General features: G+C 40.4%; 1 protein-coding gene across 7 annotated transcripts in view; it reads left to right on the top strand.

Moving 5' to 3' along the window:
• SLC35F5 (solute carrier family 35 member F5) overlaps nucleotides 1–14,697 on the top strand; it is a 54,595-nt gene that overhangs the window by 22,951 nt on the left and 16,947 nt on the right. For all 7 annotated transcript variants that reach the window (XM_078783593.1, XM_068126575.2, XM_068126550.2 and 4 more), the window contains exons 10-12: nucleotides 94–158; nucleotides 2,892–2,999; nucleotides 4,980–5,139. In XM_078783593.1, the coding sequence (XP_078639719.1) occupies nucleotides 94–158; nucleotides 2,892–2,999; nucleotides 4,980–5,139 (333 nt within the window). The remainder of the gene's footprint in view (nucleotides 1–93; nucleotides 159–2,891; nucleotides 3,000–4,979; nucleotides 5,140–14,697) is intronic.

The following is a 14,697-nucleotide window of genomic DNA, read 5'->3' as shown; positions in this document are numbered from 1 at the left end:
GTGGTAATGTTTTTTAAATTTTTATTATTACAATATTTTTTGGAGGCCCCATGAACCTGATATGTCAACTGGGTTTTGTTTGATGTGTGACAGCATTGGTGGTGAAGTGCTCGTGAGGGTCTCTCTTGAAAACCTTATGAGTGAAAAGCATCATCTTGGTTTGTACCTTGCTCGTCTCCCTCGATGCTCTAAGTTTCTGTGCCGACATATCTTGTGGACAGCAGCAGTACAAATTCTACTATTAATTTACAATTGGTCACTGGCTTTGACACAAATACAAATTTTTATTATGGACCCTCTGCATCAAAAAGCTACATTAGGGTGGCACTACAAACCGAATGTTTCATAATTTTAGGTCTTCGGGTCTGGTTTTGTTTGATCCCATGAGAAAACACTCTTGGTAAATTTTCAGTGATCAAATCATATTTAGAGGTTGCTCATGGCCTCTAAAGTTTCTCTACTGGCGTGGTCAACCCAACACGCGCGGTCTAACTCACTCGGCCACCGCGCTCCCTAATAATAATAATTATTATTATAATAATAATAACATTAATAATAATGGGGTACGTTTTTGTTTTTTCTTTTCTATCTTAACCCATTAAAGCCCAATGGCAACAATAGTTGCCAGTGATTTATGTTCATTATTTTTGAAGTTTATGAATTATTAATGATCAGATTATATTTGTCTATGTTGCAGTTTGTTATGTAATATGTGTATGGACATAATAATGTAATTATAATATTTTTATATAATTGTATGTAATTATACAATTTTGTATTGGATGCTCACTGCAACAAGCCATGTTGCAGTGAGCAACCCCTAAATATTATACGATTTGCATAAAATTTTACGTGTGTGATTTCTACAATAAATGGAACCACTTTGAATGGTAAGACCATAATTTTCATGTTTGAAATTTTACCCCTATATTAGTGCCACCCTAAGCTACATATATCAAACAAAGTTGGACATGGAGCACATCACTGCGATTAGAGCATTTACATTGCATCAGATGTGGCAATAAATGTGCATTGATGCTCCCAGCTTGCCGGCTCGATGACAGATGTCGCCATTTTATTTTTTGACGCTTCCATCCCTACCCTGTTTCGAATCCTGTGCTGGCACGGGCAACTTGCTAGTGGAATGTAATACTTGAACTCCCGCTGGCAACCACATCCCATGCTGGGTCATACCTAAAGTCCTACTGCTCAATATATTTTCTTAACAGGTCAATGCCAAGCATTTGCCGCAGGCCTATGAACCAGCAGGGAGAATCACATTCTGTTTTGCAAAAAAAATAATATATATACAGATTCGAGGTTCGTGGAAGTGCTTGAAATGGGATTTAAGAACACTGAATGGATCAGGATGCAACATGACAGAAATAGCAGTCGTGATAGGGGGAAAACAGCAACAGCCAAGTTGAAGGAAGAGATAGAGGGAGATGTGTGTTGAGGGTGTTGAGAGGAATGAAGGGTAAGGGAGGATGCATGAGATGGATACAGAAGCAAACTCTCAGTAAGTTAAAACTGGAAATGTGGAAGGAGGTGGGATTTTGAGTTGGGTGGGTGTTAACAGGGGTACAAAAGGTCATGGTTTTAGATGGGGGATGATCTGAGATGATTGTTGTTTTGAAGACTTGGAGGGAAGAATGAGATTGAAGAGAATGTGGAAGTTGGCTCCACAAATGGGGGAAAAAGAGGAACAAATGAGAAGAGGTGAGCAGTAATTCTGGATTTTGGGAGTTGCACCAGAAGAGAGTTGATGCTTCATCGTGCGAGATTCCAATGATGTTGAAGGCCTTAGTTTAGGAGTTGCACCAGAAGAGAGTTGATGCTTCATCGTGCGAGATTCCAATGATGTTTGAAGGCCTTAGTTTCCATGGTGTCAAGCTGAAGAAGGTGCGAGTCAGGGGAGCCAGCCCAGAGGGGAGAGAAGTACTCCATAAAGCTGTTGATTAAGTCCTTGTCGGTGAATAGGAGTTCATGTGTGCCAATTAAGGAAGGACTTTGTACAATGCAGGATGCCCAGCATGATGCAAAGGTACAAAATGGAAAGGGGGAAACACCAACAGCAGAGTAGAGCAGAGATCAGGTGAGAGTGAGATAAAGGGGAGGGGGAGAGTAGAGGACAAATGGGGTGAGGAATCTGAAACCCAGGAAGAATATGCAGGAAGGTGAATGTGAGAAACTTCATATTATAACACTTGATACCATAACAATAAATCAAACCATCTCCTCCCAGTAGGACGTTCAATTTAAAACAATTTGGACTTCATACAATAACAAGAAATCAAACTATCTACCTCGAGACGCCACACACTAACGCACAACCCCCACCCCCCCGCCCCCCTAGGCCATAGTTTGGAGATATTCTGAAGCATAAAAGTCAGGCCTGCAATGAAACGGCAAGTTGAATAAGGGATTTGCAGCTAGAGACTCGCAATAAACAGGATTCTCAGCTTCGGCTTCGTCTTCCTCTGGATCAGGGCTACCACTAATCTCTGTCTCAACCTACCAACATTTCTGCTCCACATGTGATGACAGACGACAGCTAGGAGGAGATTTGGTTCCTTCTCTTTGCTGGTGGGGGGAAATGTGACGTCCCCTCTTCCACACCACCAAGGGTCTGCGCAGGCGCACAGAGAACGAAGAATGATAACTTTATCCAAACTAGCTCTAAAGCCACAACCCTAACTCCTAACTAGCAGGTTAGGAGTCCTAACAAGCAGGCATCCTTAAGGCCATAATTTAACTATTTTCCCTAACCTCAGAAATGTAACAATAGCAATGCCCTGCTCAGATAAAGTTCATTTTTGGACTTTTGAAAATGTTTGTTTTGAAAATATCTGTTGACTTTAATTTCTTCCCAAACACATGACTGTGAGCAGCAGGTCTGCTGTGGTCCTTGGCTGGTGCTGCCCTTTACTCCATATACATTGTGGCTCTTAAGAGGCGGGTGGACCGCGAAGACCACATTGACCTACCGATGTTTTTTGGTGAGGCTCTCCCATGAAGCTATGACTTTGATGTGGAGCTTCCACAAGGTTGTTTATCATTATTCATTCAGCTCTTATCCTTATTATTGTTGCTGTTATCTTTTGTGTAATTTTTTGGGGGGCTGGGGGTCCAGTTGACTCCTTTGGCATGCTAATCATCGACCTTGCATAAACTCCGATCATCATCTCATCATGGTTATTGACGACTGTCTTCTTTTTGTCGGAATAAATGTGGAATTTATTTATTTCATTAATCCAGGCTTGTGACCTTGTGTGGATATTTGAATGGTGGTTTCAGGTCATAATACGTGTATTAATTTGATGAGTTATACCGGCTGGAGAAGCTAGATTTCTAACTAGATATGAGCAGAGCCCTTGAATTTAGGCTGGTTAAAAAAAAAAAATCCTGTTTATCATCACTTTTTTTTCAAAAAAGTGGGTAGGGAGGGAGGGGTTTTTTTTTTTTTTTTTTCCAGAGTGAAATTTTAATGGATTATTCAAAACAATATGTTTTTTTCTTAAATATACTTGATCAGACATGCATGATGAATCATGTTATGATTTCTAAACTAGTAAACCTTCGTATGTATGCACTGATACGATTCAAATAAAGAAAATAAAGAAACCTATGTCACATTGAGTTATGTTTACTTTTAATATTTGCTGATACGTATAACAATGGTGGACCAAAACTTCGGCTTTTAAGAATAATGTCCGGTTGCCATACATGTATCTATCAGCAGCTATTGCCATAGCATTCATACATATCGAAAGCATTATGTTCATTGGTCTTCTGTTGGTTTGGCTGATCCAGGACAGTAATAACGAACTCAATGAAATTTCCAAGGGTATTGATCACATCTGCCAATGTTGAATCTCTAGCTGCAACATGGGTCATAGTCTTTTTATCTCCCACCGAGATGTTTACCACTCCATTGGTGTCCTCAATTGGTACACCTGAAAAAGAAAAATCACTATAAAATATACTTGTATATTGTCTACTATACTGTTTACCTATCAGCCAAGCCACAAACATCAAGGTTCAAACAACAAAAATGTGGGGAAAAATTGTACATTGAAAAAATGAGCACCCCCCCGCCCCCCCTCCACACACACACACACACACACACACACACACACACACACACACACACACACACACCCTTTCACAACTAATAATTGCAAGTATTCATCAGTCTCAGATCAAATTCAGTGTTTTGTACTGAAATTCTGTTTTTTCCAAGTCTGGATTTGGTTTGGAATTTTGAACCACCCGGGAATGAAAACTAGAAATACAGATCTGGGAACCCAGTACAGATATATCGACAGATTTTTGTTTAGAACAGAACTGGAGTCCAACATTTCCCACCATTCTTTATGAATAAAATAAGGAAGCGCACACCCCATTTATCAGAAGCAAAACCTTGCGGTCCACGTAAATGGCGAGTGAGGGGGAAAACCCGCACACACTAAATATTCAACAACAACAACAACGTACATTAAAACGGTTATATTTCTTACCATCAAGCGTTCCCGACACGAGCTCATAATACAGTTCGTCTGGCGTGATATTTTCTGGCACTTTGACACCAACCCAGGCCTTCAGAACACTGGACGTTCGCCGAATTTGGCAAACAACGAAAGGCATTTTCTGTCAAACTGTTGCGCACATGTAACTTGGCTCAGACAGTACGCGAGCACATACAAAATTCGAACCTGTTCCACTGAGCGGGAACGGATTTTACTGACTTCGCGAGCAAAAAAAAAAAAATTTTTTTTAGGGGCGGACGACTTTTATGGGGCGGGCGGCGATGATAAACAGGATTTTTTTTAACCAGCCTTAGCTGACATTGAATTGGTGTTGTTTGTGGGATTGTTGATCCTGAGGTGATTACACTTGATTTACAAGCCCTTATTATGTTCGCTTATCATTTTGAGAGTCTAAATTTTCATTATGACCTCGGTCCACTGTGAACTCAGGTTTCATTGGCCTACTTTGTCTCGTGCTCCTGTGGCCACTGTTCTTCCTCCTGCATTACACTGGTTTGGAGACCTTTGAGTTGCCGAACCGTTCTGTGTGGCTCTGCCTCCTTGTCAATGGTCTTTTGGGAACTGCTATCACAGAGTGCCTTTGGCTTTGGTAGGAAATGCAAACAAGTTTTACTGTATATAATTGTTTATTTCAAGTGTAATCGTTAAAAGAAACTCCTCTCGCTTTTCAATTTAATTTTGTCGTAAAGCATAAAATGTATCGTTATTTTTTTCTTTTCCCTCATTACCAAGTTCCTAATTCAGAACTTTTGAAGCATATTTCCCATTTGTTCTTGCAGTGTGTGATTTTGTTTGGGCATGGCACATTGTGACAGAACCTACTGGTGCTGCGCAGGAAATAGAACAGCAAGAGAAGAGAGCAGAAGCAGATGGGATTTCAAGTTTACTCACAATAACAGAGACTGAGATTGGGCAACAGATTGGAGAATTGACTCGGGAAACAAAATTGGAAACTCCACAACATGATCAAAGATTGACAAAAGCAAATGCTGTAACGACACCCCTAGAGAAATAACAACTCGAAGTTACTAACTCAGCTCAACCTGTATCTTTGCAAACAAAACAAATAATAGCAACAAAGATAAATCACAATGAGGAGGAGAATAATGGACAACAGAATGAAGAAGAGGAAGAGGAGGTTGACAATGAACAGCACAGTCTAGAAGAGGAGCTGATTAATTATATGGAGGAAATTTAACTAGTATCACCCAGATAAAGACTGCAATTCCACGGAATAAAAAAATAAATAAACTGAAGATACAAATAAGAAGTATAAACCAAGCAGTCACTAAAATGCTCCCCAAATCACCGAATCAGATAGAAATTGACGATATGAGTTTTGCAGCAGCACAGTATGTCCAAGAGAAAATAACAGGCAAACAACACCAAAAAGATAGATCTGATAATCTGGCCAGAAACAAAACACCACCATGGAAACGGGGACTGGGGAAGGAGAGAGATCATCTGAGGAAGGAGATGGGACAAATAGAACAATTCAAGAAGGGAAACAGAAGTCCAAAGCTCAAGAAAAGGATCAGACAAATAAAAAAGAAATACAACATCGAAAATAATGGGCTTAGAACCATTAGTTGCCTATAATAAGCTCCAAATACAACAGAGAGCAAGGAAAATAAAAAACTATGATGAGGCCAACAACAGAAGAAATCAAAATCATCAGTTTGAAAACAACAGGAAAAAGTTAAACAGAGAACTAGGGGAAAAGAAACAAAATATGGCAACTCTCCCTAAAAAAGAGGATCTGGAAAAGGATATACAAAGATTGAAGAACACAACAAGGAAGCAGAATGGATATGACACTTGGAAAAGAGAAAGCAACATCTACAGGAAATGTACCCAATGATAATTAATAGATGAAGAGAAAATCAGAGAACATCCCACAAAGCATCAAATGCCCAGGCTGGGATGGGATTCCAAACTTCTCGCTAAAACAGCTACCGTATATGCTCTCCATCCTCGCTATGCTCGAGCAATTACCAAACTCATCAAAGGGGAACAGTCAATGGATCAATGGTTCACGGAAGGCAACACTCTTCTCATCCCAAAATATAATGAAACCCATCTACCCCATAAATATAGACCGATAACATGCCGACCAACAGCATACAAACTTTTAACAAGATTATTCACCGATGCAATTTGTGAACACCTCACTGGACAAGGAGCATTAGAGGCAGAAAGAACAGAAAGGATGTGAGAGGATGCTAAGGACCGATAGATCAATTGTTATTAAACAGGTCAATACTCGAAAATTGCAAGCTTCATCAAACCAACTTATCCACAGCCTGGATAGATTACAAAAAAAGCCTTTGATAGTATCCCAGTCCTACGCTCATGGATTATAAAATGCATGCAAGTATACAAGGTTAACCCCCAAATAGTCTCACTGACAGAGAAAGCATTGACGCTCTGGAATACAATGCTGATACTACCTCACGTGGAAGGAAAGATTGAAATCCCAAGAGTAAAGATACGATGTGGTATCTTACAAGGTGTCAGCTTTTCCCCCGCCTCTTTTATCTGGCTCTGGACCCAGAGGCATATATATATATCCAGTCACGTGAAAAAGTAAGTATACCCCATGTAAAGTTTTGACTTTTTCAACATATTTCAACATACAGCTATTTGATCTTCATTTCAACAATATTGATAGATAAAGGTGATATAATATAACAAATATCATGAAACATTTACATTTTGTAGTCCATTGTATAATTTAAATAAACATAAATGCAAATTTCGCATGTGGAAAAAGTAAGTACACCCCTACATTTATCACTACTTCAAATACCTAAAATTAGAATCAGGTGCACCAGCTCAGGTGCAAATGATTAGAACATCGTTAGAGAGGATCTTGGAGGAACCTGTCTTATTTAAACCTCAGACATTTAGTTTGGTTTGCTCTTTGTTGTTGAAGTGTGCGGCGTCACCATGCCTAGATCAAAAGAGCTCTCTGAGGCCTTCAGAAAGAAGATTATAGATGCCTACGAGTTTGGGAAGGGATTTTAAAAGATCTCCAAACAATTTGAAATCAATCATTCGACTGTCCGGAAGATAATCTACAAGTGGAGAAGATTCCAAACAACTGCCAACTTGTTCAGGCCAGGCCGCCCCGGCAAGTTCAGCCCGAGAGCAGACCGCAAGATGCTGAAAGAAGTCTCCAAGAACCCCAGAATGTCATCACGGGACCTACAGGTAGCTCTTGCCACCGTTGATGTCAAAGTGCACGAGTCTACCATTAGAAAGAGGCTACACAAATTTGATCTACATGGGAGGCCAGGAGGAAACCTTTGCTGTCCAGAAAGAACATCAGGGCAAGACTAAAGTTTGCCAATGAACATCTCGGCAAAGACCAGTAGACAGTGGGGCGATGGCTTATTAATGTCTTGGATAAATATTTTCGTAGTCTCCTCATTGGCATTGGAAATAAACTTTATAAATTGAATTGTCAATAGTTACCAAGGAAGAAAATGCATTGTTCCCTATTTTTTTAGTGCACATTAATTATATAATCTATTAATTAGTCAAATTGGCAATTTTTTTTTTCTTGCACTATTAAAGTATTTACAAAGGGATGTAGTTTATTAGAAATGAAAATATAAACATAAATTTAATTATAAACCATAAAATTGCCAATTTGAATGGAAAAATAGTGATTTTGAATGTTCCATTGTTGCCAATTTGATGATTTAGTGCTATTCACATTAAGAAATATAGCTGTGAATGAACTATATCTCGCACTGTGACAAAAATGGGCTCAAAGTTTGTATTTTTTTTTGTTCTTTCTGCTCATGTATGTATGATGTTTATGACTAGCAGTTATTTCACCAAACCACTAATATGTGGGGTTCGTCCTGGATGGGTTAACCTCACCATATATTATTATAATTTTGTAATGGACAGTTCATGAAAACGCATTCAGATCATTAAACCCAATCAAAAATCTGCACAAAAAAGCGACATAACTTGTCTGATCATGTTATTACCAATTTATTTCGTAAAATATACTAGGTGAAATTGCCTTGTCATATATAGAGTAGCATACACTTTATGTTTGTATTATATTCTTTTATACTTGAGCACCTTACTTGCGAACTTACAGGTCCTCTCCATATTCCTCATCACCTTCACCATTGTGGGGGTCTTCTGTCTCTTCAATGTCTGTTGGGAGCTGAATGTTCTCACATTTCTTGCACTGGCACAGATCTGTACATCTCAGTCCAAGAGAGATACAGCATGACTCATCAGCATTTGGAGGTTTACACTTTGATCCCCTACATCTGCAGAATGCAAGTTCTAGAACACTTTCAGGAGCTGGAGCTAGGTCCATCCAGTCAATTGTGAGCTCATTGCCATCCATCTTCCAACCATTGCCTGCAGGAGATGGCAGATCTTGGTGTTGCACCAGGCTTTTCTTGTAGATGCTGGCTTGATAGTTAGCTCTCTGGATGTGCTTTTTGAGTGAGTCCTAGTTTGGGGGCATGACACTTTCAGTTCTGGTTGCTGTCTTCAACATGAGATATCTCACTTCATTTACTGAAGTAATTTCCTTCTGCCCATACAGTAGGCATACAAACTCTTCCAGACGACTGACCATCTCTTCAGATATGTCATAAGATGTACCAAGTTCCTTGAATGACTATAAGGGTGGGATTCTTCTGCAGTAGTTTAAAGGCTCTTTGTTTCCCCTTTCCATAAAAGGAACTGACCGAATCACAACCGGTGAAACAGTGGAATCATATGAGAGCTTCCGTCAGTTCATCTCCCAACTCCTGCTGAACAGCACCGACATCAATTGTGCGCACTTTGTCCTCTCTACCAGTATAAAAGTACAGCGGTGAACTGATTTGATTAGTAAGTCCCAAGGCGATCACAAATACATCTGTATCTGGGCTCCTGATGATAACTGGTGGGCTGTTACTTGTAGCAGCTATGTACTTGGCGTGTAATAGCTTGCGAGTATCTGCTTCCTCGTGGTCACAGGATAATTCTTCTATTGCTTCAAACTTGACAGTTCCGTCTGTGTCTGTACAAATTGAATGACATTTGTCTTCATGGGCTACAACCAAGTGAATTCCTTTGAGCTGGTCTGCCTTGCATCTCTTCCATTCTGCCACAAGGAATTTCACCAGCTGATGCTTGTTGCATACAAGGATGTTGCAAGGTGTGTTGTTGCAAGGATGCTGCCATGAAAATGCATACCGACTAAGCCTACCGAGTAAGTATAAAAAAGTATTGTTGTTATAATTCATTCTCGGACAGAACATGCACAATTGAACGCTTAGCTTACTTCTATAAACACAAAGTCGTCTCCGTGCGCTAGCACAGAGACGAAGCTGGATCCATATCAATATGATGGTAATTTATGCCACACGGTGGATTTTGAATCTTTTAATATCCTTTTAAATACGTTTCTATGAATATCGATTATATTTCATAAAAACATGGTTAGCTTGAATATGACAAATGGTGGTGGAGTGGTCTACTGCAGTGACTGCCTCCGTCATGCTCGTTACGAAATGTTAGATCATCACTCTTTGTTTGGGAAACATAATTACCTTCGCAAAAGCGGAAGGTTATGTTTTGATCGCTGTGTATTTATTTGTATGTCTGTGTGTGTGTGTGTATGTTATTCGCATAACTCAAAAAGTATTCAACCGAATTGCATGAAATTTGGTGGGATGATTGGTTATTATACGGGACACATTTGATTAGATTTTGGGAGCAATCGGGTCAAAGGTCAAGGTCACGAAAAGGTCAAAATCGTATTTTTACCATAGCGCGGTCAATTTTTATCCAATTGGCATGCAACTAATGCCAAAATGTTCAGAATTCAATGCCCGATCTTGTTTGTCATAACTCGGTCAATTCTTATCCGATTTGCATGAAATCAGCACCAAACTGTTCACTGTTCTGTTCCCTACACTCCCATGCCAAGTACAGAACAGTAGCTGCGGCGAAGGTATGCGCTCTACCGAGTGCCCGTTCTAGTTTACATTGGTAAACAGAGCTGACCGCACCCATGGCAAATAAATGGAAAATGTAAAATGTCACTTTTTCACTTCAAAATCTGTGATCGAAGTTGTCAATGTCGCCTTTCTAAGCCAAATTTTCTAGGCTTTCATCATCACTAGATCACATCTAAATTAGTAAATATAATACCCACGAAACTCACCTTTGATTAGTTCTGTAGGACAGTCATTTGTAGGCTTTCTTCTCTTTCTTTGGGCTTGTTCTATCTTAGATTTATCGGTGAATTTCTGATAGCATCGCCGATGGAATCGACCATTATGAGGCTTCGGATCACTCGTACTCATAGTCGTAGCTGTCGTACTGGTACTGGGTAGATCTAATTGCACACAGTCCGAGCTACCGCCGATGGAACTTATGAAATCGGTGGCGATTTTGGCCTTTTCTCCGTCAGAACTCTTCCAAACCTGAGCACATTCCAATGCTCTGGACCAAGTTGTATCGGTAAATGGTTTCAGAACGGCTTCATTTACTGAAGAAAAGTGAATGAAACATCTGTTTTTATCAGCGACCACGGCTTTCGCGGAAGTGGCGTCGTCCGCCATGTTGTTGTCAAGTATTCTTCAGTCGTGAACGAGGATGCTATAACTGCTTTGTGATTGGTTCATTTCGTCGATGCAGGGTTATTTATAGCCGATTTTAACAGATATTCTGAGACCAAATAAAGCTTTTATTTTATTGATTTTCAAGAAGAGACGGGATGTTTATTGAGGGAACAAAACGATTTTGCGATTATTATATTTTTTCATACATTTGACAGAGCTTTTTGGCCTCTGCCATTGAGGGGACTTCGAAACAACATCTTAAATGGGCTTGCCCCACAGTCTACAGCACTTCTGGAACAATGTGCTCTGGACAGATGAGTCAAAGGTGGAGCTATTTGGCCACAGTACCAGAAGACTTGTTTGGTGAAAACCAAAGACAGCATTTGACCACAAGAACCTGATACCAACTGTAAAGCATGGTGGTGGAAATATTATGGTTTGGGGCAGCTTTGCTGCATCAGGGCCTGGGCAGCTCACCATCATATAATCCACTATGAAATCTTCATTGTACCAGTGGGTGCTTGAGGATAATGTGAGGCCATCTGTCGGAAAGTTGAAGCTCAACCGAAGGTGGACCTTGCAACATGACAATGACCCTAAACATACCAGTAAATCCACCAAGGAATGGCTGAAAAGAAAGAAATGGAGGGTTCTGGAATGGCCAAGTCAAAGCCCGGATCGAAATCCCATCGAGATGTTTTGGAGGGATTTTAAATGAGCTGTGCATGCAAGAAACCCCTCAAACATTGCACAGCTGAAAGAATTCTGCATGGAGGAGTGGGCAAAAATTTCTCCCAGTCGATGTCAGAGACTGGTAGACTTATAAGAAACGCCTACTTGAGGTTGTTTCTGCCAAAGGCGGCAATACCACCTATTCGAGCCAAGGGTGTACTTACTTTTTCCACATGCGAAATTTGCATTTATGTTTATTTAAATTATACAATGGACTACAAAATGTAAATGTTTCATGATATTTGTTATATTATATCACCTTTATCTATCAATATTGTTGAAATGAAGATCAAATAGCTGTATGTTGAAATATGTTGAAAAAGTCAAAACTTTACATGGGTGTACTTACTTTTTCACGTGACTGTTTATATCGTCACCTTCGTGCCATTCTTGCTCAAGTCAAAAAAAGCGTTTACGACATAATCACAAAAAACGTTTGTTTTTTTTTCAGCCATCTGGATCAGTACTGAATTTAAATTCTGTTAAGTGAAGAAAACCGAGATTATCATTGCATGCAATTGTAAAGAAACATGTAACTAAGCTAAATGTATAAATAACAGATGTTAAATCACCGTGAGCAATTTTGGCTTGGGCAAATCACCGTGAGCAATTTTGGCTTGGGCAATTATGGCACGGAGAAGTGCTGGAGACAATATTGCTCACGGTTCTACCTAAATGCTGATGACCCTTTGGAACGAATAATCAAGAAATTAATTTTTATGATACATTGACTTTGTTTTCATTTATAGTTATACACTAGTTTTTTTAGGTCATCTCCTTCTGGAGATAGGTCACTAATATTGCCGGTCTCGATGTCCGTCCATCCGTCCCCACTTTTTTCAACCAGGGTTGGAGAGATGGGTTAGGGTTCGTTGAATTTAATGGGAGGAGTCATTATTTCGGTGATATACGATGAGCGGAAATGGCACGAACACTCGATAAGGATCCTGGGTTCGAATCCCGGTCGATTGCTGAATTAACGCCAGGGGGGGTTGACTCAGCCTGTCATCCTTCCCAGGTCGGCTAATTTGAGTACCAGTTCACTGGTAATTCCCTGCTTGTCGTAAAAGGCGACAAACAGGGTTGGCGGCAGGAAGGGCATCCGGCCGTAAAACATTGCTTCAAAAAGGGGACCAAAAAAAACAACAACAACCACGGTCCCCGAAAAGGCCAACCCCCGCCTTGCGGGGAAAAATGGCCTCTAAACGGTGGTTTAGTAGTTTTAGACTCGATAAGCAGAAATGGCACGGAGTTGAACAAACACATTTTTTCGGCAGAAAAAACGTGTAGACATTCTATTATGAATTGACAGTAACTAGACACAATAACCAATCACCGGATAACAAAATGTCATATTCGATAAAATTCGACTTGAGCAAGAATGGCATGAAGGTGACGATAGATATATATATATATATATATATATATATATATATATATATATATATATATATATGTATGCATGTATGTATGTATGTATATATATATATATATATATATATATATATATATATATATATATATATATATATATATATATATATATATATATATATATATATATATATATATATATATATATATATATATATATATATATATATTGTTGCGGATATGGGATTTGGCCTCCATCCATATCCGCTTGTAAATATTCCCCTATTTCCCCAATACTCCCCAACTATCCCCAATCCCCCATTCCCTAGTCCCATTGTCTGTAAACAACACTCTGTAGAACCGACCTTCCCCTTTTTCCCCCATTAAATGTCGTGCCCAGGTTCACCGCATCTCACGTAGACAACTATAGGACATCTTGCTAGTTATTCTTAGTCTATGTCAGTTAAGGACTCGTTTCCATTAATTCTGACTCTTCGTTGCACCAGAATGTGATTGTATGGCACCAGTAGTGAGTTTAGGACCTCCCCATACCTCCTCCCATCTTCCTCATGAAACTACAACAACAACAACAACAACTACAACAACAGCGCGCAGGGAGTGTGCGTCCTCACTCCGGCTTGGTTAGCCGCCATTGCCCATGTGCTCGACGGGGTTACCAAATAGGGGCTCCCTGTCAGCTCCTCGTCAAGGGCGGAGCCCGGTAACCCCCCGCACCCAATAAGAAGCGGCGGGCCGATTCCATCTGGGGCGGAGCTAACGAGCCGAGGGCGTGTCACTCCCCGCTGGATATACGCAGCCACTTACCGGACGTGACGTCGGATGCGCCCCCAGCTTGGAGAGAGAAGTAGCCACCTCCGAGCGCTGAGAGACCTCCCTGCATCTTTTGGACCGCGCTTTATCCTGTCCCTGAGCCAAGGTGCACCTTGTGCTATCCATCGACTACCTGCCCTTCCTTGCCATCAATCCCTGTGTGAGTCAGTCTTGTCCCGTTTATCTGTGGTCTGTCGGGAATAAGATAAGTGTGTTTAAGTGCCCACCTTCCTATGCTGTACCTCTTGTCCTTGTAATCTAAACGTTCTGCATACAAATATTATAACCTCCTCCGGAGGTCTTGAGAACTGTACCCCTGGTGTCGTGTCATTCAACCCAGCCGTTGTGTCCTTTCCTTAATTGATTTAGCATAGCGCGATTTGGCCAACGTTCGAGTGTAATCGGGTAAACTGTGCAGACGCGGTCATACCAAACCGCTCGGTAAACTAACATCCAAAACCGCGTCTGTAACATTTGGTGTCGAGGAGTTGGATTCGGACCTGGGACTAAATTTGTTAGGCCCAAATTTTGGAACACCAATTGTACTATTAGAGTAACATTTGGTGTCGGGAAGTGGGATTCGATCCGGAGCGCGTTCCACGCGCTCGAAATTATAA

Source organism: Myxine glutinosa, chromosome 1 (genome assembly GCF_964187855.1).
Source record: "Myxine glutinosa chromosome 1, kmMyxGlut1.1, whole genome shotgun sequence".
Classification (NCBI taxonomy): domain Eukaryota; kingdom Metazoa; phylum Chordata; class Myxini; order Myxiniformes; family Myxinidae; genus Myxine; species Myxine glutinosa.
The sequence above is the reverse complement of the archived record's forward strand: the minus strand, read 5'-3'. Positions and strand labels throughout refer to the sequence as shown.